The sequence below is a fragment of the Nipponia nippon genome, unplaced genomic scaffold, assembly GCF_047370975.1.
Source record: "Nipponia nippon isolate SJK-2023a ecotype South Korea unplaced genomic scaffold, ASM4737097v1 scaffold_1, whole genome shotgun sequence".
In the NCBI taxonomy this organism is placed as follows: domain Eukaryota; kingdom Metazoa; phylum Chordata; class Aves; order Pelecaniformes; family Threskiornithidae; genus Nipponia; species Nipponia nippon.
This window is the reverse complement of record NW_028262290.1, coordinates 10,491,520-10,517,164: the sequence shown is the minus strand read 5'-3', so window position 1 is coordinate 10,517,164 and position 25,645 is coordinate 10,491,520. Positions and strand designations below refer to the sequence as shown.

The 25,645-nt window shown below is 37.2% G+C and overlaps 1 protein-coding gene across 5 annotated transcripts in view; it reads right to left on the bottom strand.

Annotated features, from left to right (window-relative positions):
• Positions 1-693: 693 nt before the first annotated feature.
• The window catches only part of ASAP1 (ArfGAP with SH3 domain, ankyrin repeat and PH domain 1), a 182,080-nt gene continuing 157,128 nt past the window's right edge, over positions 694-25,645 (bottom strand). For 3 of the 5 annotated variants that reach the window (XM_087745946.1, XM_087745954.1, XM_087745981.1), the window contains 7 exons: positions 20,865-20,918; positions 17,222-17,383; positions 14,282-14,348; positions 12,040-12,098; positions 9,257-9,759; positions 5,361-5,483; positions 694-3,387 (listed from right to left, as the gene is read on the bottom strand). In XM_087745946.1, the coding sequence (XP_087602072.1) occupies positions 3,313-3,387; positions 5,361-5,483; positions 9,257-9,759; positions 12,040-12,098; positions 14,282-14,348; positions 17,222-17,383; positions 20,865-20,918 (1,043 nt within the window). In that variant the 3' untranslated portion in view covers positions 694-3,312. The remainder of the gene's footprint in view (positions 3,388-5,360; positions 5,484-9,256; positions 9,760-12,039; positions 12,099-14,281; positions 14,349-17,221; positions 17,384-20,864; positions 20,919-25,645) is intronic. The other 2 variants (XM_087745965.1, XM_087745974.1) reach the window with 2 other exon arrangements.

Sequence of the window (25,645 nt, the reverse complement as noted above, 5' to 3'; positions counted from 1 at the left end):
GGTTACCAATCAGTCTCTGTTCAACTATGAGCTTGAAGTTTGCTTCAGGAAAAGGGTAAGCAGACTGAAACTGAACAACAGCGGAGTTCCTCTGGGCATGTGTTTGTCTTGGTCTCTTCTGCTCCAACCAGTATATGAGATATCCACCTCAATTTTGACTTGCGAAAGGAAATCAATACATGTCACTGAAGAACAAGTAATACAAGCAGGACAGAGAACTGAGGATATTGGAATCAACCGATCTCTGAATGCTGTTATCTGAAATATTGTAATAAGGTAGAAACTGAGCAGACTGCTTCCCCTGCCCTACGTCCATCTTTCACACACCCCTCGCCCCATATATTTTGCCCATGTAAATTTAAAAGCCCCAAACTAGCAGCTCTTTTCAACCCGAAGGGCCAGCTGTAGAAAACAAGACACACCGGGCTGGCTTTCTGTAGAGCCTGCTGAAGCCAGAGAGAAAGCAATCGAAACTCATGGACAAAATAAGTGTTTTGATGCTAACTTTAGTGAGTAAAGTCTTCCAGATAAAGGCAATTGCATCCATATTTAACAGCTGTTAGAGAGATACACATTTATTTGCATTATATAAGGGGTGCTTTATATGAAAGAGAAAACATTTCAAGTGTTTTAGTTCTACCTGCTTGGAATCCAGACTCTCTCCCTAGAAGATATTCCAGTTGACAAAAGGGCCTTGTTCAGATATCTGGGATCAACTGAATACATTTATTTAAAAGCAATTTTAAATATTAAAAAAGTAGAAATTAACACATACAGTACTCAAAAACTGTCACATTAAATACATGTGAATAGACATGTGTACTGATGTTTTACCTTAACATTCAATGAGAAGTCAAGATTTTAACTAGTGGCATGACCAGATCTGATTTCTGTACACGTTGATGTACTATGTAATAAAAAAATAAATAGCAACTGTCGTTCAACAGTAAATAAGACATCATCTGCAGAGCATACTTCCCCCTCTGGGGGCACCTTCCCCTGCCCCTCCCCCCAACCCCTTATCAGCTAAGTTTCCATAAAGATTTAGACTTTCCAAATACTATGTCATGTACAAAATTGCAGACAGTGGCTCATTGAGTTCAAATATAATACTGTACTTAAACTCAATCAATATCATACATTTTCAGGTTTCTTATGACCCACAATAAGCCAGAATAAACAGAACTATTGTTCCCTATGGAACTCATTTAATTTTATAAAATGCATATGTATACTATTTTAAAGAGCGTAGAAAAGAATAGACATTTGACTCTACATAATTTTACATGCCTAGGTTTTCTTTATATGATTTGCTTTTATCAGTTTATTTCAAGATCACTTAAAAATACAATTGACCACAAAAGTGAATAGGTTTTGTTCTTTAATGCAACTTAAAACATTGTAGTAATGGATAAAATGGAATGCTAAATAAATGCTAATCCTGACTTCCTTTCCATAAAAACCAGAATAAAGTCTGAAATACTGGAGCTGGTAATACTGAAGGATTAGATGCCAGCAGGCTCGCTCACTCATTGCGTAATTTTTTTTTAATAAACTTTTGTTATAAATGATAAAACCATTAACAGTTGATAAATGTTTTTCATTTTTTTCCATGTGGGGTTTAGACTGATACTTGTTTCTGTATTAACCACAAACAGAATTAAATATTCACTGACTACAGTCTTGTAAAACTGAATTAAAAATGAAAGCCCTCAGAAAGTCTGAGATGTGTTTTTTTGAAATGAAAATCTTCCCATGCAGCCAAGGCAATCTGCTTTGAAACAGCAGTACTAGGTACTGAAGCCAAAATAACATTTAAAGCACGTAATACAAAACTACGTATGAAAGTCCTGGAACCTGCTACAGACAAACTATGGGAAAAACACAATGGCATTATGTTTCAAAGTTACAAAATGATGTTGAAAGTGACATAGGAAATGAAAGATTTCAGTAAAATATTGAAGGTTTTCTGGCAATGCAACTTTATACCAACTTTCAAGAAACCTCAGGCCAAATGCAGCCTTCCAAAGATTTTCGTAGAAATTAGCTTTATAACAGTACGTCTCTTACTTGGTGCTTTGAATTAAGACTATTACAGTTACAGTTCAGTGAACTCTGCTAAAACCAGCCTGATACTTGTGATCTGAGTTCTGTCATTAACAGTCTGATCAAATGCATGAGAGGTCATCTTAACTTCCACTTTTTAGAGCAATTAACAATAATTTAAATTTATCCTTATATCGCCACTTAAGAAATTTTATTTTAGGTAACTAACTTTTAGCAAGGTTGAAGACAGAGGAAAAAAACCCCCACAAAATCATTTTTCAAAGAGCCAATTTAGCTATAAACAAATACTGTTGCAAGCTCACATTAATCTGAATAGCAATTAAGTTAAAATGTTCTTTTCTTCAAATGTAGCTATATGACTACAGTACTACTTTTGTACAAAGGCAGGTTTCAAGTAAGCGTCTAAATGCATGCATAATGTCAACAGTTAACATTTTCTAGAAGTCCTCGGTTACTAAGAATTCAGTGAAAGAAACCAGCAAATTTCACATATATCTACTAAAGAACAATATGACTAATTTTCATTAAAATAAGTTTTCGAATGAAATAAATTTGTAACTTTTTATAGTGAGGTAATATCACAGGGGAACTGCAATCACAGTTTGGCATAGGTCCACATAATATAAACATGAAATGCTGTATGCACACCATAAAACATTACTGTTATCTGTAAAGTCAGTGAATATTTGTCTTCATAATTACACTTAACTGAGCACTATATTAAATAAATACCGAAGTGGGTTTCATAGCTGTAAACTGCATACACTTATAAACTGCAGACTCATTTTTAAATTGTCCAAAACCATTCACTCATTCTAACTTTCTGCTAATTGTATATTGAGAATACCAAGTTATTAGGAACAGTCATTTCTGTACAGTTACATGGTTGACGGAGACCACCTATGTTTGGAAAGCCGGCAGTTCATATGTATTTTGAACAGCATAGACGGAGATGTAAGTGCTAGATGCCGAGGATGGCTTCAACGAACCCAATAAGGCGTGCCAGGTTCCAAGGCTACCATAATACTGGCAAAGGCAGAATAACACAGTATATTTACAATACATATAATTCAACCTCATGAGGCGAGACTTAAATGAATTCTTAATTTGTAACAGCAGCTATATATACAATTGTGCACAGGATTACAGGGAGGCAGCAGCGTTCGCTTTTGCTAAAAAGCCCGTCTTGCATGAAGAATGTGCAATGCTCAAGTTTAGGATTTTTTGTTTGTTTGTTTGTTTTTACTAGTCTGACAGAATGTGCACAAAGGACACTGGAAAGACCCCCTTCCTCTCTGGCTGTCCTTCGATGTGGCCAATCTGCAACACAGGAGAAAAACATACATATATATGTGTGGGCGTGCATACACATGGCGTTCGTAGACTGCATTTACTTCATTCAAAAGCAGCAGAACTGCATGGATCCTCCAGAGACTTTGCAAGTTCTTTGACAGTTTAAAGCAGACCTTCGTTAACATTTGAATTTGTGTAAAGGAACAAAATAAAACTGTACAAGCACCTTATAAATAAGACAAATTAAGCCAACTAAATCTAAAGGGAACAAAACTACAATTTTATTTGAAAACCTACGTACACCACTGAATTTCAAGAATCTCACCAAAACAGAAGCCTGATTTTCTTTTGTCTGATAGACTAGCTTTCAGTAACAAGATATACATCTCTGAAAACCATTCATCTTAGTTAACTGAATAAATCCTAAACATCTCACTTAAGGGAAATGTCTGTTACAGTTGTGAAATTACTTATGATAATCTGCACGCTTCACTTGAAGTGATAAAAGCCCAGCTATTTTCTCAATGAATTGGTGGGATTCCTAATGATCTATGTGCATACTAGTGTTTATAACAAATCACAGTGTTGTCTGATTAAGTATCCTTCATGTACAACTTCTTACATGTTTTGCATAATAATCATTTATAAAGAAATAGCCAAGCAACTTCTAAAAAAAAAAAAAATAATGGCACCTTCTCTGTGAACTTTACATGTTTAAAATGCATAATTATAAACAACTGCCAAACTGGTAGCACTGGAGTAGCAGTCTTGACTGACCGCGTAACTCTCTTCCCATCCTGCTACAGCGCTGCTCACTGCTTTCAGAATAATGGTGTACCTCCTTCCTCTTCCACAAGCTAGCAAAATGGGAAGGGGAAACATGCAGGGCTGGCCATTTCCTCTTGTAGAGCCAAATTTTTGAAGCATATGAGTCAACAGCCCTCATTTCCCTTCTCAGAAACACTCAGACTGGAGCACTTCATGGAACTTGCCGGGCACGTACCCAGGGATCTTAAAAAGCCACTTTACAGAACAGATTCAGCAACTAATGCAACTATAATCAGGGCCTGGATGACAGAGTTAAGAGAGCAGCTTTTCACTGGGCATTGCTCTTTTGATACCATCTTTTCAGTTGAAACTCTTACACATTTAAATGACGAGCGAGAGGAAACTGTGTAGCTAGAACCAAAACAGCAAAGGTTGCGCTACGCTTAGATTGGGAAATCACAGGCAACATTGTGATGAGGATTTGTTTTAATCAAAATGAAATCTGTCTCATTTTCCCCAGCAGTAATTCTTAGGCAGGGAGCTATGACGCAGCAGGGCTTTGGAGGCAAGGGTAGAGGGTTAAGGGAGGGCTGGAGCCTTCAAGTGGGCTTGCGGAAAACCTGATGTTAGCACTCGGGAACCAAAGAACAATATGCAGTCCAGAGCAGGGGGGACTATGATACAAACCAATGGCACGGGAGGGAAGAAGGGAAAGAAAATGTTAACTACCTCTCATTTAAGGAGGAAAACCATCAGCTTACAGCACTAATTATAAATAGTTTTTCAGACTTCCAGCAACCCCTGTAGCTATAACGTAACATTTCTGGTGAACTGAAGATAATTACGTATCTCATTTTTTCATGAAGAGTGTAAGCATGCTAAATGGAGTAAAAATCACCACCTCTTCATTTAATGAAAGGCTAGTGTGCATTACAAAGAGCGACATATGTAAATATGTGGTGTTATGAGCCAGCAGTAAAGCCAAAGCCAGTGGGGATGGTTCTAGCAGACTCCCAGGAAGAGACAGACCCTGCCAGAGAAAGGGGGTCCTCTCCAATACGAGTTTAAGGGCTGGATGTTCGCTCAGACAAAAAACTCCCAAACCCCAACGTAACAGAAAAACACCACCCACAAACCAAAATAACAACAAACCCCTCAAATTTGGAAAAAGAAGCTTTCCTTTAAAAGTCATAAAGAAGTTATGTGAAACTATAAAATGAAAAGATACATACCCACCACTCTTGGTCCTCTTCACCGGTTACAATAATTACTTCTCCTTCAACAAACGTGAGCTCATCATCATTATCTGCCTGACAGTCATAAATGGTCTTCACTCGCCTAACTTTGTTTTTCCCCTAAAAATACAATGAGGGTTTAGATGAAGGACATGAGGAACAACAAAAACATATATGATATGAATTTTGCCTTTTAGTTACGTTTTATTTTACAAGAAGGTGAAGACCACCAAATTGCTTTCCCTGCAATCAGGGACATAAAATCAAAAAACTCTGCTTCAACAAGGATATTAAAAAAAAAAAAAGTTACCTACATAGGTATAGGTTTTCTTTTTCTTAAGATTTAGAACTCCCAAGAGACTTTAATGTGTAGTGCACAGCTTAAGTAACCACGCTTCCTCCAGTAAGGAAAGTTTAAATAAGATCTTTACATTGTTCCAGCCCACAGACACCCTCCTTCTCCTTTAATATATACTTCATTAAAAAAGCCACTGTGAACAGAAAGTGAAATTCAATCTCCTCTGAATGTTACAAGAGAAGCAAGGGCTGAGGAAAATGCTGCATTGAAATCCCAGTATTCCTTACAGTTTGGGGTTTGGATCTAGTGCAAAAATACAGCATCCTTTGATTTCAGATCTGCTTATAGGACTGGAAGTTATTTTTGGAATGATTTTTCATCCAGTATGTATATTTAGCAACTTCTTACTAAAAGACTCTTAATTTCAGACGGCAGTACTATTTTGTGATGATAATTCACAATAGATGCTCTCATGGCTCTACCATTCTGCGTCCAAGTATTTTCTAGGTCAGACTTTGCTGCATACTGCTAATTCATATGAAAAAGCCTGAGCCATAGACTCCTCCCCAAACATATGTTTCTCACGGCAGTGAAAATGCTTGAAATTATTTCCAAATAATAAGTAAGGAAGCAATATTCACAGCAAAACACTCCTGCTACTTTATATTCCTGTATTTTCATACCCACAATTCTTCAAAAACTATAGTTCCTTCTTTGAACAGAAGTAGTCAGATAATAAGAATGCAAAAAACCAAGAAGGGCACAAGGAGATGAGAAGCAGAAGGGCTACAAAGGAAAAGTCAGCAGGTTTAGAGGAACTTGAGCCAAGAGTAACTTCACAGAGGAAATTTCCTAGGGAGCCTTCCCTTTGCTGTTACCTACCCACTTGAAATACCTCCATGTTTTGGCCAAAAAAAATTCCCTGCAGAACAGACACAGAGCAAAGAGCACTCACGCTAAACTCAAGATACAGAAAAATAGCAATTATAGAGGGATCTACAGGACAAAGCAGTTAACCACATAAGACTATAAAACCCTCATACTCAAGACAAATGAACAGAAATACCTGCAGTGAAGTTCATATGAGATCAAAGGGGTTTTTTACCGCAAGGGTTTGCTGCAGCAAGAAGTTACTTCAAAGAACATTTTCTCTCTTTTTAAAACAAATTCATATAATTTGAACAAAAATCTCAACTATCACTAGGGATTGGAATTCAGTATTAATGGGTATTTGGGGCCAGTCCCAGCTTTCAACTCCAGAGAACGTTTACAAACGAAGAACACTTCCAATCAATACCCCGGTGATGAAGGGAAGCAGCTACTTCTGCCAGATAAAAAATTGTCTCATTCAATAAAGAAACTAAAGAAAGTTAAATTCCACTGAACTTAGAGAACTGTATGCAACTCAGTTTGTAAGAACACATGAAAAACGATGGTAATTGCCCCTGGTTCCTTCTGATTAGTACCACAGGTGACATTTTAATATTCTATTCCTTTCTCTCAGGAGAGCGGTAAAAAGGAGAATTTCAAGCCCGAGGTGTATTTAATCTTGGGAACATTTGAAAAAGGATGGATCTGAAGAGAGTACATATTTTCTAGAACACAGTTTGGGCCACTGGTGTGTAGAGAAATAGAAGCAATTTCAGGACATGTAATTTGTGACTATAAACCAAATTTCACCCTCCCCACCTCCAACTCCTTGTATCCAATATTAGTACTTATTAAGAAGAGACTTTTATGCTTAAGACTGAATAATAATCAGCTGCTGTCGTCATTAATAATCCCTCCATGTTCTTATTTACATTCAACTTTTTTTTTTTTTAAAGAAATATTTTGTCTTCTTTATAGAAAACACACACAAAAGAACACTCAAGTGTTCAGTGTGATTTTAGAAGCACTCAGAGCAAGTTTCATTTCTCTAAAAATATCAAGTCCTTATATATTTACAGCATTGGTATTTTTTACCTAATAATTCTGGAACAACTGATTTTCTAAAACTTCCAATAAAAAAAATTTGTGCTCATCTCTTTAGTGGCTAAATAGTCAAAACCAAGAGTGAAGTACCCACAAGTCCTAGTGGCTGCTGCCACAGGTCCTGCTGTTGCGCTGTGATGTAGCATTTCACCAGTTTGTGCGGAGAGGGCACAGGCAGAGGATGAAAATGGAGGCAAGATACATTTAAGAGGAACTCTTGCACATTATTACTCAAGCAAAAAAGAGTGCAGTGGACAAGAAAAGATACTGGTGTGCATGGAATAGTGTGTAGGGAACTGGAAAGTAATTATCACAGATACAGCATAATTTTGGTCACTGCAAAACAGTGGAACTACTTAATTTACTGCACATGTGAAAATGGCTGAATTTGGAGAGCACTTAATTTTTCCTCAGAATTTTTCTGTATAAACTGAGAGTTAAAAAAAGAAAACAAACCAAAACAACCAACTAATCCACTGTTTGCTTTCTTTCCTTCTTTAATAAAGTGACAAATAGCTAAAAATGTCCAGCATCATTTGCCTGCTTATATTTAAAAGTACGTAAGTAAACAAATCATAATTGCAGACACCTTTTGATCAGGTCCCTGTACTATTTTATTTAATCTCCAGTACACTCAGGAAGCCCAAGCAACAACCCTGTCGTTCTCAGGTCAGACAGGAGCTTACAGACAAGACCATGACAGAAGCCAAGCAGGGTGATGGCTCCAGAGAAGGAGTGTTCTTCCTCAGGCAAGCACAAGAAGGGAGAAACTCTGCTTTCGCTACAAGAACGGAAGCCTTATTTCCTTTCACATAAGTGCTTTGCATAGCCAATTTGACAAGCAAAACTATCTCCTTTTTGATGTATTCTTAATGACGAAAATCTTAAGAGACCTCTGGAGTTTCATAAAATGATTTCAATATACATATGCACGAAGAATCCTCTGTTGGACAGAAATTGCACTGGTTAGCAAGACGAACAGCAAGATGAATTGGGGGCTGAACAAGGAGACTTGGAATTGAGTTATAGTTCCAGCTCTGCTACTACACAACATCCAGCAATGTCAATTCTGTCACTTCAGTAATCTATCTGAACCTTTGTTAACCACTTAAGTACATTGACATTAAATACTCACAACAGGAACATTTACTAGTTTGTCACAGATGACTTTACTTTAAATTTTTTATCTACTAACAATAGGTGCTAAACATCCCTTCGTACAGCTTACAAAAATCAAATATATAAATATTCTCCTAATCTAAGGCATACAAAGCAGCGAGCAAAGACAGCAGAGAAAACCACCAATTAATTCAGAATTATGACTGGCACAGATAAAAATGCCCAAGTTCCCTCATAAATCTAAACACACTGCCACGCTCCCAAGGCTATCTGTTTATGGTACTAGTACTTGTTTCAGCATGCAAGAGGCCTTGTAAACCCCCAGCATTTGCTGAAACTGCTTGGGAGTACAAAAAGAGCATCTCATTCCCCACCCTAGCCCATAACATTATGTTGCTTTGTGCGCATAGCTCAAGGGCAGGTTATTTTTTTTGCACAGGTAGTCCTACAGTAACTTCAAAGCCTTCCGTGGATACTCTCAACTAGCTGGAATAATACCTACCATATTTATTTTCCTGGGAAGTGGCACAGGGGTTTCTGGCAGGGTATGTGTTATGTCATTAGACTCTTCAGATGCTTGCCTTTGGACGGTGTCTCTAGATTGTACGTTTGGAGAAAGATCTAAGGAGTGAGATTTTTGATTTGCCTCTGAGGGCTGAGGCTTCGGTGATGCTTCTCCACCTTGAGTTTTAGCCAACAGCTCTCCTAGCTGAGGTTTTGGAGGAAGGTCCTTCATTTGCGGCTTTGGAGGTAAGTCTCCAAGTTGTGGTTTTGGTGGCAAGTCTCCTAGCTGAGGCTTTGGGGGTAGTTCTCCAGGCTTTGGGGGTAGATCTCCCACTTGAGGTTTCTGAGTTAATTCCAGAGGCAGAGGCTTTGGGGGCAAGTCTCCAGGTTGTGGTTTCTGTGGTATATCGATGGACAGTGAGGGCTTCTGAAAGATTTCTGTGTGCTGATGGGATTTATCTATTGAAAGATGATGACTGGTTTCTATTTTTCTTAGTGCCACTAAAACAAAAGAGCATAACAATGGTTTTTCACAATCTCATCTTAATATTAAAGAACTTAGGCACATATCGGAACTGTAATTGTGTAACGACCACATGTTCACTCAGCCCCGATCACTGTCCATATGTCCTCCCAGTCTTTGACACATGCAAGGTAATACATCTTTACTTAACCCTCTTTCACTGAGGTCTCATTTCATTGCTCCTCCTGGAGGCCAGGAGCGCTTAATCCAACAGCTATTAGGTGTCAATTTATAGATTAAGTAATTCAGGTGAAATAAAGTGATTGCTTTTTGGACCTAAACAAAAAAATATTAAATATAAGAAAATATGCATTCTGCAAAACAACCTATCAACCCACTGATGTGGCTGCAATGAAAATTCTCTTTAGTGCCCATTATTCACATATACAGTTGAACTCCATACAAAAAAACCACCGAGTCTCAGGACTAGTACCTGTAAACTCTTAAAGAGAGCGAGTGAGCATGTATGTCTATACAGTGTATAGAATAAATGTCTAAATATAGACATTCAAACTAAAACTAATAAAAAATAAATTATTGTAAATATTTACAATTTAGTAAAGATGAGAAGTTTTAAACCCACGTATTTTGCAGTTTTTATGGAAGGAAACTGAAAACAGCTTTTCAAATAGTTTTTTCTCCGTGTCATGCATCGATTCTACTGTTAAGTTCCATAAGAAAACTTGACTGAAATCTACCTTAAAAACAAAACCAAACCAACACAACAAAAAAACCCCAACCCCCTAAACCAAACAACTCTATATTAAAGCAGATGAAGGGGGACAGGAGAGAAAAGTTACGACGCATGATGAAAGCAACACATTTTGACTAGAAGGAATAATTTCCTACTGTATTCATCATTGCTTTAGTATCATATAATACCAGCCAAAAAGGTGGCCTGACATTTTACTACGAAAGCAACAACACTCACTTTGGATATCACCTACTGCAACAACACTTCCGTGCTATATTTATGGTTATTTATACCAAAAAAGGAAAACTTTGCATAATTTCCATGAAAGAAATTGTATAGCTACTATCAGATGCCTGATTTTAAAAAATGTCTGTGTTGATACTTGTATATGGCTTTGTCTCCTAGACTTACCTAGTGGCAAATGTATAAGCATTGATCATCCACATTGGTTTGAGGCTTAAGTAAAGGATATGAAAACGCTGATAGTAGTCCTTATCAAAGTGCTTTGATTGAGCTCATCTCAAATTTTCACCTATATCATTTTAAATCAAGGAAGTGTTGACTTCCTTTGCAGTGGTACCCTATCGCGTCATTGGTGTGTCTTTCAAAAGATGATACCATATCATAACAATTGTAATTTAATGAAGTTGAAGTTTTACATTTGCATTTTCTGTTAAAATTATTTGCGCTCTCCATTTCAGTCATCTAGGTTCAGAAGTTTGGACAGGCATCATTTCCTAATCTTCAGGCTCTACAGTGATCACTCACTCATAGAGATGTACCGTATTTTTTATGGATTCTGTACCAGACAGAGCTACAAGGTAGGTCTACTTTCAACTTTATAGTCAACTGCTGCAAGAACTCAAAAAAACTATATAAAACCTGCCGTATGAGTTTAAAGAGAGGCTAGAAAAAAAAACATTTCTAAAAAGAAAGGGCCATATCGTGTTCACTGGGATGACAGTCTCGGCAAGTTTGTCACCAATATATAAGCCAGCGTGTAACAGTACCTGATTCTTTTCGAAGTATTTATAGGGACAGCAACCCTGATCGCCAAAACGTGGCAATGGACACCACTTACTTCAAGGGTACCAAGAAATTGGACTTATGGATATTAGGAAGAAAAAAGAGTTTACCAGTGAGAGTGGTCAAAGAAATGGGAGCCCAGAGAGGTGGATTCATGGAGACACTCAATATGTGACTGGACACAGCCTTGAGCAACCTGCTCTCATGTCAAAAAGTTAGCCCTGCTCTCAGTGGTGGATTGAATCAGCTGATCTCCCAAGGTCTCTTCCAGCTTCAATTAGTTTATGGTTTTTTTTTTCCTTTCCTCTTTATGTTCCATAGGTCTATTTTTTTAGTTTAATAAAAACCTTTCCAATCTTCCAAAATCCTTTCAGCTGTGCTAAAGTTTCATGGTTTGTAGCATTTTAGAAATAAAACTTTTGCTGAAAAGATTCATATATTTAAAACAAGTATCGATCCATATATTTAAAACAAGTATCTACTTTCACACACATTTAAAAGATATCGTTATGAGAATACCCACAAAGAGAACTCTTACCTTTTTGAGGTAGTTTGGGAAGAACTCTAGGGCCAAGTGCAGTCTTTGCAGTCCCAGTGCTAAATCAACAGATGTGAATTATTAGTGCTTACAACTGTTCTAAAATATATTTTTCCTTCCCATTTTTCCCCTCTACACATCCATAATTTAAAAAAAATACAAAAAATACAAATTTATTTTGCTTCTTTCATATAACCATCTTGTCTGTGGATCAATCCCGAAACTCAAAGCACTGTTAAGCATGAACTGTTTTCAGAGAAGATGACATATAAACCCCACACAGTTTTAATGCTACAGGGCAGATTTATTCTATGAACTATGGTATGTGCAAAAATGTACTCTGAAAACAGGTGAAGCTGAAAGACCAGCTCAGTGGGCAGATCTTGAACTTTAAGGAAAATTTGGTCTCTAAAATAATTATACTGTAGCATTCAAAACATAATCTGTCCTTTATGTCAGTGGTTTGAAGTTTTCCAGGACTGAGCCTATGCCTCGTAGCCCACTGCATGAGTATGGTATTGCATTACAAATAAACTGCAGCTGCTTTAGGAGGCAAAGTCTCTGCTACTCCAAGGAAATACTGATTGTGGGAAAACAACATGCTTTACTCTGTCAACCTGTGTTACAGCTGTGTTAGCTACTCATAGTGGTAAGCAAAAATACAAGCAGGACAATTGTGAGGAATTTAATTACAGCATAAAAATCTGCGATTGTTGCATATTGCCAACAACTTTCCATCTATGCTTTCTGTTGTAGACAATTTTTTTTCAGAATTAACACCAGGCTCAAATTTGCAAACATGGCATGTGAGGGCAAAACCTACTACAAATTTCAATAAAACCCCACCAAACTTCTTCCACCAAAAACACGCCAGAGTCACTTTTATAGAAAAGGACTGTGGAAGAAAAGAAGAAAGCTAACTGATTTGAGGCATAAAAATCAAACAATAAATAATCAAATAAAAATCAATATCACCTCAAAACAATTACTCAAAGAACAAGGAAAAAGAAAAACGAGTGAGGAAGTTGCCAGGATATGTCCAACAGAGCAGAGAATCTTCTGCATCAATAGCCTTGATTCTGGTATTATTTGTCTCTGAAGCTAACATTTCAAAATGAGTACGATGAAACACTTATCTTGATTTCCTAGCTTTTTTTAAAGAGTCAAAATATATCATGACACAAAACTGAAAGAACAGCCAAGCTCAATCTTGATTCAATAATTACCCTGGCCTTTATCTAATGCCATCAAGCAGGAGTACCACACTTTTCCTCTTGTCTTATAAGCATCAAGTATGGCAGCAGCTCTTTGTGCTTTTTCCCTGAATACCCAGTGCCACCTGGATGGATTTGGCAAACATGGCAAGTCAGCTGCGCTACCGACAACACATCCACTGCCTGTCCTGACAAGGCAGATCACAGACTGAGGAGTGTCCAGAAACACTACCTACGCATCCTCTCCTGTGATTTGTTTGACGTTACACATCCATCTCCAGTCACGGCCTGATCACGCACACTTGCGGTCACGCAAGGTCTCTGTCATGTTGCCTGAGGCATGTGTTTATTAGAATTACCATGCTTTGAACCTCAGGACCTTGGAATCACAATACAGACAAAGGAGTAACAAACACTAAGTGACAGGAATGTATGGCTATCCTTACTACTTCAGCTATTGAAAAAGACACTTGTAATGTACTGACCTGATGAACCACGAGCTAAAAGCAGTTTGTGTTATTACAGACTGTATGTCAGCACATAAGCTCGACAGACTGGAAAACAGTTAAGCTGGAAGACCGAGATGAATTCTCTCTCTTATAGAGCTATCTTCAATGCCAGCCTGTACCCAGAGTGACAATTCTGCAGCTACAGGCATGGGACCTCACACTGAAGCAGATAAAACAAAATGCCAGGAGACATGAAAATAAAACTTTTGTCCTGCTGGACTTCAGTCTGAGGCAACATTCCGCAGCTCAGAGTGCACTTCTGTAGGAGCAGTAGATAGATTCTGGTACAAATCGTTCTGTCCATCCCGCTCAAAGGATGAATTGTGTATGGACAGCTATGAACAAAGCGTAGGAGGCTCAATGAAGCCAAAGTATTTGTATAGTAGTAAGGCATGCAGAAAACTGATGAAGAAACATAGCTAGGATTTTACTTCATATGAAACACAATTTTTTTCTAATTTACAAATCAGTTATGTTTAGATAAATTTTCATCTTTGCCTTCATACACATAGATTTTACCTTGATTGCTGAGACATCCCCTCAAACTTGTTTGCAGCCTTAGTTGAAGGTGGGCCCAAATCATTACCTGAGGGGGAAAAAAGCACAATTTAAAAAGAATTATCATTAGGATAACTGAAATATAATCAGCAGAGGGCGCAACTTAAAGCGAAGCACACATTCTTCCAATTATCCTCTATACAACATGTCTACAGATTTTAAAGATCATTCTTTATTAACAATTTTGTAACTGAAAAAGCAGCAGGGACCATAATAATCCAACTTGACCTTTCATATAACATATTTCAAAACAACTCACTGGTAGCTCACATCTGCTGGCAAGGGAAGACTGAATGACATTGCTGAGTTACTGCTGTAGGGCACTGCTTTTGAACAAAGTGTTTCAATTTTCTCTGAATAGGAGGAGATACTGCAGGTTAGCATTGGATAAATTTATCACAAATGTTTACACTTTGCGTTGTGAGGCACACCGTTTTAAAACCACCATGAATTTGATTTTATTCACAAAACATCAAGTTTCTAAGGACTGGTATTTCATCCTACGTAAAGAACAGCCTTTGCTGATACTAAGTCGGTATGTTACCATAACCTGAACGTTAACTGTTGGTAAAGAAAAGATCCTGGGTATACTCAATCCTGTCAAAAGGCAGCGAAATCCAAATCCAAGTGCTTCTGAACTCCTTCAGCAGAAGGCTTCTCTTTCATTAACCATCACCAAGGTACAATCATACCAACTACTTCATTTTAGTGCCTTTATCGTTCCCCCTTCCCTCTTCTATTACAGCATGTCTTAACAATCTTAGAACCAACTTCAACAACCATTAGTAAATTTTGTCACTGAAATAGATGTAAAGTGACATTTAATGATCCCAGAACACAAAATACTTTCCATGCAAAAGAATGACTTATCTGCCTAGATACCATTCTTAGTGCATTGAAGTCTAAGTGAAACAGCAGAAAAGACTCATGCTGAGCCTTGCTAAAAATATGTTTGTATTTAAAAGCAGGAAAAAAAAAAAAGGAAAAATAAGGGTAAGAAACAGCAAACCCTTCACACATAGACGCTATGGATAAAGCAAGGAAAAGTATCTCATGGTTGCTATGGAAATCCAAAATAATCTGAACGACATTTTTAGAATGTCTTTGAATAGTAACTTAATTTGCTTAGACATAAACTAAGGATTGCTCTGCCTGAAACTTCAATTAATGCACAGATTAGAAAACAAATGCTGAAATTCAACGTAACAAGAAACATAACACAGGAAAAAAAAGCTCCTGAAGGGAAAGCAGTGAACATCCAACAATATTCTTAAACCAAAAACACAAAGGCAGATACACGAAACTCCCTCTTTTATAAACACAAAACTTAATACTTGCTTAAAATCCAAATGGACTTTGAAATAAGTTTTTGTACAGATCTCAGCTAAGAAAAAGGGGAGAAGAGGCCTCTCTTCCATCCACTGAAGCTTAGTCTGCACTGTAGAGCAGAAAAGAGACAGAATAAGAAATGATGTTCTCTGGCCCTGCTTTCAAAAGCTATTCTACTGCTGTGTCGTTCTTCATCTTCAACTCCACACCTGCACCTTTCCCAGATTTTCCTTTTCCTTCATCTGTTGTCCAGTATTTTTAAAGAAAAGTTGGCACTAGCTTAGCATCTGTTCCTACCGCACTTTCCATTCTACTAGTATTACATTATAGTATTGCAGTATATGGTATTTTAGGTGTTGTTTTGGACTTAAATATTTGGGCTTTTTCACATTTTTGAAGTCCAAGCTCTTCAAAATGTCTTTACTACCTCTGAAATAGTACAGGGTTTTTAGACTCCAGAACATAGGAACCATTTTTTCTATATCCCAGACATCTGAAAAGTAGAGAATTGAAAAGATTGCCATTATTTGTATTCCTTGAGAAAAAGACTTTGCTTTTCATTGGACTCTATACTTCTCTTCACATTAAATCCTAGATTAAATCACATATTCTACATGAGTACTCCATGATTTACCACATTTAACTCAGTTTGCTGAAAAAAATGGTGCTTTTAGGCTTGCAATTTTTTTTAGGCTAGTAATTTTGTGTTTATATTAGAACAGAGAGAGGATACTCCTAAGTAGTGTATGGATGATCCCCCTATGTAAGCACTGGATTCCTGCTCAAGAGTTTACAGATTTATGGAAATCCTGCCACCAAGACTAAAATTATAGAAAATTACATGGGCCTGAGATTTATAGCTACAGGGATAAGTTGACTGCATAGAGCAATGTTTATTGAAAAGAGGAAGAGTAGTCTGGAAGATAGTTTCTAAAAAGCTTCTGTTAGAAAGATATCCTGTTAAAAAAAAAAAAAAGTGCTGTTTCTGTATAACTTCTGCTGATAGCAAGATGCAAACCTATCGGTCTTCGTATACATACAGACAACATCACGAAACATATTAAGACAACACATCCCCACCAGCTAGGCGTGAACACTTCACAGGAGAGATCTGGCAGAGCCCAAGGAAACAAGCTCCTCTGGCAATCAGGAGAACTGCACCGTTGGGGATACACCGTTGAGGTGTATCTGCCCCAAATCAAGATCCACCTAGATTAAAGAGCTGGTCCGAACAGGAGAGGGGGGAGGCAGCAGATGCAGAGCAGATGTGGCAGATGAGGGGGCCGGGGTGCGGGCAGCCTGGGCAGCTGGGGTAGAGAGAGGGAGGCAGCAGAGGAGATTGAATTGGGCCCCAGGGGAGCATGGAATATTTTCAATTTTCTCAAGTGAGACTCAGACACAGAAGCCTGGAAGCTAGAGGGACAGAAGACAGAACTGTTGATTTATCTGAGCTGACGTTACATCAAGCTGCAATCATTGGAAAGCAAGCACCAGGTAAAAGAAACCAAAGATCATATATCATCCATCATCAAGGTTTTCCCCTGCCCTTTTGTTTTGCGTTTCAAAACTCACCCCAAGGAATTGGGCCCTTATTCTGGGGTCCATGAGGTAGTGGGCTTGGTGGGTCAGAGAGGGTTCTTTTGTGTCCTGGGGGTGGGGGAGGTGGTCTCTTCTTGGAAAGAGTGGAGCTGCCACTAGAGGTTTGAGTGCTTAGAGGGAGGGTTGAAGGTGGGCCTGCAAAATAACAAACAATCTTCTTACAAATACATGTGCATAAACGTCAAAGCAGCACTGAAAAATTCACAGTCAGACCCACAGCAAAGTGCAGCAAAAGACTAAAATAAAAAGACAAGCCATGCCAAAACACTTGTTAGATTAAACGACACGTTCACCACATTTTTAACCATCTTAGCTCTGGGAATATAAGCGACTTGACAATAGAATGACACGTCTACTTATGTTTAAAAAATACAGGATTAATCACTCCAGGTTTTCTAATTTTAGGCATTGTTAAAAAAAGGCATGAAATCTTAAAATTAAGTACGTGGGATTAAAATTACTATTAATTTATACCAGAATGAAATAGCTTTCTAGATGTTCCGTTATGTGGGGATTTTTTTCCCCCTCCTGAGCACCCCATACGAATTCTGTTACTAAACTTGGGGGGAGCGGGAAAATAGAAATTTATCTACTAATTTTTCTTGCATTTTGAAAATAGGATTGTAAGCTTCAGTTTTTCTGTAGTTATTTTCCCTTTTTTTTCCCCTGTGGCTTAAATACATCAGAATATGCATTTTTAGAGCAATGCAAATTGTTGTATACAGTGTGCATAAAATAAACATCAGAAAAGCCCTTTCTGAGGCTGAGATTAGAAACTTAATGGTAGCGTTGCTTATAAGAGCTTATGCAGTCACCTCTACCCTTAAACCCTTTATTTCCCCCTGCATCAATGTTGGCACAAGTATTACTCAAAAAAATGCATGTTTTACAGGATATGGGAAGAGATACAGATTAAAAGACAAAATAACCCAGAGGGAAGACAAGGGTTTTCCCTCATCAACTTCACCATTCACCTTCAAAAATATCTTTAATAAGAAGCTGAAGGAAGCGGGCGGTGCAGGGCGCAAACATGCAGTGAGGGGACAACTGCTCAAGTCAGCTGTCATTACTGCCAAAATAAATTACTGGTAACACTTACCTAAATTAGTTCTAAATTAGGTTAGAATAGCTTTAAGGGTTTTGTTGTTGGGGTCTGGGTTTTGCATGTAAGAGAGCTTTGCGATCACAGGCTCTGGATAAATGTGGAAAATTGACAAAGTTTTAAAAGCAAAGTTTATTTATACCTGAAATTTCAAGTCTATCGTCACATATTTTTATAGCACTATAGAAGCAACTTGCCTGTTTTTGAAAACCTAACTTATTTGAACAGTATTTGAGACAAAATCTTCATTTTGTTAATCAGCATGTACCCTCACCTGCACACAGAACTAGAGCTGCCTCTTTAAAAATATTTATTACCAGTCTCTCTAGGTAGACTGAAAATTACCTAAGTCTGCATTCCTTCCCAAATTACTATATATCATAAAAGCACTAAAATCAGTGAAGAATAATCTTTGCTACAATTCCTTAAGTGAAATATTAAACATTGAAAAAAGTAATTTCAGTTATCCTATAAGCATGTGTACGCTTGCCAGATATTTTCAGCGGGTGACTTCCCTCTTTATTCTTAACTCCAAAGAAAAGATTAGTAAAACTGCCCATAATGACTTAATGATTCAATCTATTCTCTTTCAGATTCAAGCCTGGAAGGCCTTTTGCTGCTCAGGAGAATCTCTCAACCAAAACCCCAGCAGGTATTTTGGGCCTGGCTTCCCATTAATTGCTTACTCTTGTAAATCAAGTCATGTATTTTGTGACTGTTCCTCTCAACTTACTTCCAAGTTTACAAAACTATTAATTGACAAGCAGTCAAATGTTAGTGCAAATTAATAAGATTGTTCCCCAATTTGTATCCTTTCTCATTTTAACTTCTTCCATGAGCTTAAGAAAGCAAGTGAATTTAAACTTGCACTGAATGTTTCTGCCAGCAAAAATAAAAAACCTTTCTCATCCTCAGTTTTGACTGACAATCCCCTAGACTTCTACAAGTTATAAATTCTTTAGTTTGCTTAAATAAATATGAATCAAATGTTGGTCTATAAACCGTAAGTAACTCGGAGTGTATCTAGGAGTGGCGAGGGGGAAAGTAAAATTCAGCATCCAGTTTTAACAGGAACATTATTTTTAAAGCATGTAGAAGGCATGGACAGTATGTCAGTACAGTATTTTTCTCGTCCTGACATCTCGAAAAGGAGTTACACACGTCCAGAGTGTCTGCAAGTGGGAATCGCCCCCACGGCAGAGGCTCTGTCCTCCCACCCCCTGGCGTCCTGCTGCTCCCACTGCCCTGCAGCCTCGCCGCCCAACGTGGCCGCCAGCCCCGCCACTGATGACAAACAGGTCAAACTTGGCTTCAAGGGAAAAAAGTGGAGGAAATGCATTGAAATAGTATTGTGCGCTTATTGCAAAAATAAAGCTTCAGGCATGAAGTAAAATTTGCACTTTTTATTGCCAATAAACTGAAGAATCCTTCTCTGCAAAAATAAAATTTAGTTGGATTAAAAAGTCTTTAAATGGTTATGTGGATGGATGTACTTTATATTTCACGCTAGTAATACATCTCCAGTAATACAACTCCAGAAGAGCTGACAAACCTTATCACTTCATAGCTTTCAAAAGTTCACAAGGCATACAACAGTTACAGGGAAAAGGTGTTAAGGTATTAAAACTAGTGCACCTTTTCAGACTCCTAGCATTTGTTCCTATGTTAATTTCACGGAAGGTATAAATATGAATTTAGAAGTCATACACTAATCATTAGATGGCTGAAATACAAAATAACTTACTTTCAAATAAACAGAAAATAAAGGAAAACTTCAAAATATCTTTTCAGAAAGAGGTATAAAGTCACATCACACTTTGAATAAAGTGAGCGTGGGAAACATTCTGGAATTTAAATCAGTTTATGGAAACAACTGGTGGAATAATACAAAGATCTGATGATGTACGAAGTGTCCGCAAAATTATTACAAAATACTTCGTATTACTTGTATATATATATATATATATTTACAAAAGCTCAAAAAAATTCTTACATGGTATTTTTAACTATGCAAGGCTAGCCAGATGTTTCTAAATAATAATCAGAGCAGTTACTTTTCTAGATCAAAGATATTTTGTGATTCTAACGAGGCAGAAAGTAAGCCAACCATTTCTTCTCCACAGTCATCTTGATGATTTCTCACATAGTTGCAAAGTTCCCATTTCATGTAAATCATTTCCTCACACAAGCAAAAAAAAAAAAATCTTGACCTAGAATTTTTTTCATTTTGCTTCCATTAGGCTCTCTTTTCTTCAGTTATCTGGGGAGCAGTCGTTTTCAGTAAAGCTGTTGTCATCTTTTATCACTTTTTCTTATTACAAGGATCACACTTTCATGTGCAAATAGCCCAAATAAAAGGTCTGTAATTAATAGCACATTGCCCTTCAGCTTTTGTGCAGCTAGTGTAGTATCTATTAATTTGTGTACTTGTGAAACCATGCAAAGCTGTTACCATCCACACAAGAAATGGCGGGTTTAGAGTGTAAAAACCTCACATTTATATTTATTTTTTACCACTTAATGAGCGATATGGATTAACCAGTATTCCAGTTAATGGCAGAACGGGTACTGCAAAGGAAAGTAAATTTATATTAAAAACAGTATTTTCATTAACAAGTGTTGTTATACTTATTTTTAATGTTCTTATGAGTGACATTCTTGCAGAGATATTACTAAAAGCCTTCTTCAGTTTGTCTTACTTCAGATCATATATCTTTAGTACTAAAAATAAGACCATAATTAAAGAAAAAATTATCACAATCACTCTGAACAAGAAAGCTAAGAATATACATTGATTCAACATTAGCATCTGAAGTATATTCTATAATTAATGCTAAAAAGAGTCCTGTTAAAAAAAAAAGAGCCAAAATTTATATTGAAGAATGTTGTATTTTGGGTTGATGCACAAATATAAAAAACCCACATGAAATCAATAGTTGTCAGCCCTCCCTTCCTATTATGGTACTAAAATATGGAGAGTTTGAGTGGGATTTATTTAACCAAAATGTACAACATATTTATAAGAATATTTAAAAGATTAAGTCTTTAAATGTATGCAAGAGAGACGTAGAATCCTGAAAGCATTCAAAATAAACAGAAGAAACTGCATGACCACAAAGGCTGAGGTAACAGAAATGAGATTAAATACAACAGTATATACAATGTTAAAATTCTAGACCAAGAAAGCATTTGTACTTTAAATTAGGGACTCTGGTTGAAAATGGTAGTAGAGACTACCTGTGTAATGCCTGATACACCATAGTGTGATAGAATCATGAAAAAATAAATAGGACAAAAGGATGTTTTGATGTAGTATTTCCAGCAGCAACAGCAAGGTTTTAATGCTGTCCCTACACTTCCAGTCACTTATATTTAAGAAAGCTGATTTAAACAGCAAAGGAACAGAAGGGCTAGTATGATGAAAGGACAACTTAAATTACAGGAGACTGAAAATACTCTTTGATCAGAAAAGGTGAAGTATGCTTGGTTTGTTCAGCCTTAACAAAACAGAAATGGAGACCTGTATGATTGCTCTCCAGGTAGTGCCTTGATATGGACACCAATGACACAAAAATCACTGAAGCTAAATGACAATGTGGGTACATGAACAAAGTGATCTAGTGGACTTGGGAAGGTTTCTAATCCTGTGAGCAATGCAGTCAGACAACTTCTAGACCTTACTAGTAAATGCAAATAAGCTAATTGGTTAGAAATTGAGTCTGATCAAGTGGAGAAGAAGGTTCTTTCTAACCAAATTCTAATCAAAACTATGGTGTCCGCAGCAGCAGTGGACTGGAACCACGAAGGAAGCGCCTTTGGGTTTATGTACCTAACACGAGAGCTGTGGAAGAGTGTAAAATGTGCAAACTTGTAAGTATTAAAGATCCAAACATAACTTCATGACATAAAATTCATCCCTGACCTCCGTGTTCATCCCGTACGAGAGAAACAGGCAGAACCATTAAACATCAATTAGCTTTTGGCTAAAATTAAGGAAACCTAGCTTAGATTGCCTAACACTTCTACAAAACTGGTTAGCAGCATTGCCCTCACATTGGATTTGCAATTAAGGTTGTGCAAAAGTTTATTTAGCTACTGAATCATGCAACTACTTAAATGTTGATTTTTTTTTTGAAAGCTTTTTGTAAAACAACAGGCAGAAGACCTGCTAGATGTCTGGAGCCATAACACAGGTGCAAGCCGGAAAAACTAATGAAAAAGATGATTTTCAGAATGTTACACACTAAAGACTTGACTGACAGCAAAAGTTGAACCTGAATATGGTTAGGTAAAATACTGGAAAAAGGCATACAGTGGTTGGCTTATGCAGCTACTGTACTCTGTAAAGGTACTCTGCACTTTTCATTCTATTAGGCTTAACTAAAGCAGAGACGGCAGAAAACAAGATGAATCCACAAATGAGCTGGTTTAGTGTAGAATAACTCTGTCTTAGCCAATATTCGTTATCAGTTCAGGCTCACTCATCAGCCTTTGCACAGGAGCAGCTGATACGCAGGCACATCTTTTACGCTGCTGTTGCAGGAAACTTCAACTTCAGAACTGATAGCAAATACTAACGGAGTAGTAGTAACTTAAAAATCACTACAGCTATCTGCTTTGTGAACATAAACTCAAAGACAAAACTTGCTCCAGCATTTTTAAGAATTTTTTTGAGAAGTTATCAAACTGGAAAATCTGAATTTACATTATAATGCTACATGGAGAAACTAAAAAAAAAAAAAATCCCCATATACAAGTACTCCAACAACTGTACCTATACAATTTTTACAATTAATCAAACTAATTTTTAGACACCAGCCACTAAAAACCATGGGCAAGGGTGGTGCGCGTTATGTAAATTGCTCTAAACTTATGTTCTTTCCCCAACACAAAGTTCAGACCTGATAGCTTCCACTCCACTGTGGCATCTTAGCAAACACCATGGAACCTTGCTACCAAGGAACTTCACTGGTGCATGAAGCCAACTTACAGAGGGCTAAAGGGAAGTGTTTTTGTTTAAATATACAACATGATTTGAAGAAGAGTTTTATCTGTATGTCTCAAAGGATATAAAATGTTATGAAACTTTAAAAACCTCTGCCTTCTGCTAACGTATGGATCCCACCAGCTATCCACTCCCTACAGACTGTCTGCATGTTCTAGCAGCATCCCATGGTACCTACTGGGGCCTCTCAGCAGAGCAGGGGCAAAGACCGGATTACATTTGGGGACAGAAGGTAAGCTTAAATTTAATTACAGATTCAATGCTCTTCTTACTCTTGCTATTTAGGGAACTTAGCGCAAAATATAATACTGTGTTTTCATATAATCTTAAATCAAATAGGTAGCTGAAATGAACTTTTCTAACAAAAAAAAAAGCATTTGATAAGTAAACTTGTATGTTAAACTGTGGTGTAAGGGATATACTCTATTACTACTAATCTCAAAAGAGCAGATAAATTCTAAAGGATTATTTTTTCCTACAGAAACAAAATTACCTCAGACTGTTTCAAAATTAAGATGTGTCACCAGTGTCTTATGGAAGTGGAGAGCCTCCGCTTATTTTTCTTTTAAACAATCTGTTTGGGAGCTGGAAGGGGGGTAGATAACAAGGTGTAGCACAGTTTATAACAAAGCATACGTGCATCTGCAATGATGCTTCTAGAGTGACTTTTCCATACTGATGAATGCTCTATGCATTTGTCACTTTGTTCCCCTGTCATTTTGAGCCTGTTCAATTATTCCTGTAACACAGGCATGTATTTAATGAAAACTTCTAAAACTGATTAAATACTGTACAATATTATTGAATGCAAATCAACCAAAAAAGCAGCATCACTCACAGACTGTAAAGTTTTGTCATATTTGAGGCAGAGAAGCCTAGTGACTTTAACGTAACAGGAGTCCCATTCAACCTCTCACTCAGACTTACACTGTGAATCTGGCATTATCCACTCTGATGAAGTACTTAATGTTACTATTACCATTAGAAAGCAATAGTTCTCTGTATTTTGTGATAATATCATATTATTTTGTTGCAATATAATAAGGATTTCTTTTGCATAATCCTTGACATAAAAACGCACAAGAACTCAACACTTCATTTCTTTCCAAGTAGCTTTGGTGTTGTGTTGCTTCACTCATCTGGGAGTCTGCAGGAACACCTAGGAAAATGTCTAACGTTTCTGAAACTTGAACACATACTTAAAATGAAATTCCTGTGTAAATATTTCCCTTCCTGGAGAAAAAGACAATTTTCAGAATGAGTCCATATGAGAGCTACACTATATAATGACAAAGAAATAATGTTCATTATAATCCATTGAAAGCTGACAACATACTGCTCAGTGTACAGACAGATACAAGCTCCTTAACCTTCTTAAGGAAATGGGATTCATGATTAGTTTCCAAGTCTTGCAACTTCATGACAAAAAAAGTTATCCTGGGTCAGACTGAAGGAACATCTAAGCCAGCGTGCTGTGTCTAACAATGGACAATCAGTAGCTGACTGTTAGAGCATGGAAAAAAGATGGGGGAGAGGAAGGAAAAAGTTAGACTCTTGTAATCCCAACAGGAAGGTCAAAGTTACAAGGAATACAAATGAGTCCCCAATGAAACTCATATAAAGAAACTTGGATTATGAAATCCCACGTGAAAAACACATACCCTGGCAAAATTGCTTTGCCTCTTAAAGAAAAACAAACCTGTTTAAAAGAGAGCCAAGGGATTCATTTGAAACTTGCCAGTACATGACAAAGACTGATAGTGGAACAGTACTTCTTAAGTACAGCATCTGAACCACATAAAAGCAGACATCTGATGCCAACACACTCTGTTCTGTCCCTTTTACTCTTTCACATTTTACTCTTTCACATTGTCACAGAGCATTTCTTCATTTATTTTGAAAACAAAGTTAACTACCAGTTGAGGAAATGACGTATGAAGTTATAGCAGTGCTAACAAAAGGGAGCATCAGCATAACTGCTGAAGCCTTAAACTGTACTGCAGCCTTCATCACAACCTCTCTAACATGTCTACCATAAAAACACAATTTGGCTATTTCTAAATTAAATACATAAAAAAAAAAGGAAAAGACGAAGTTTTTCTTTGTTCTAAAAAGTAGATTTGCACAAATTATAGTAAAGTAACAGGTTTTGTTCCATAAATACATCCTCTAAACTTGAAGTTCATAGCTATCTAGGTCAAAGAACCAGCATCCACTAGAGCTGCAAGAGTAAGTCCCATGTGGAAATAAGTTCTCTTCCCTGTCAAGCACTACCAAGAGTGTCACTACT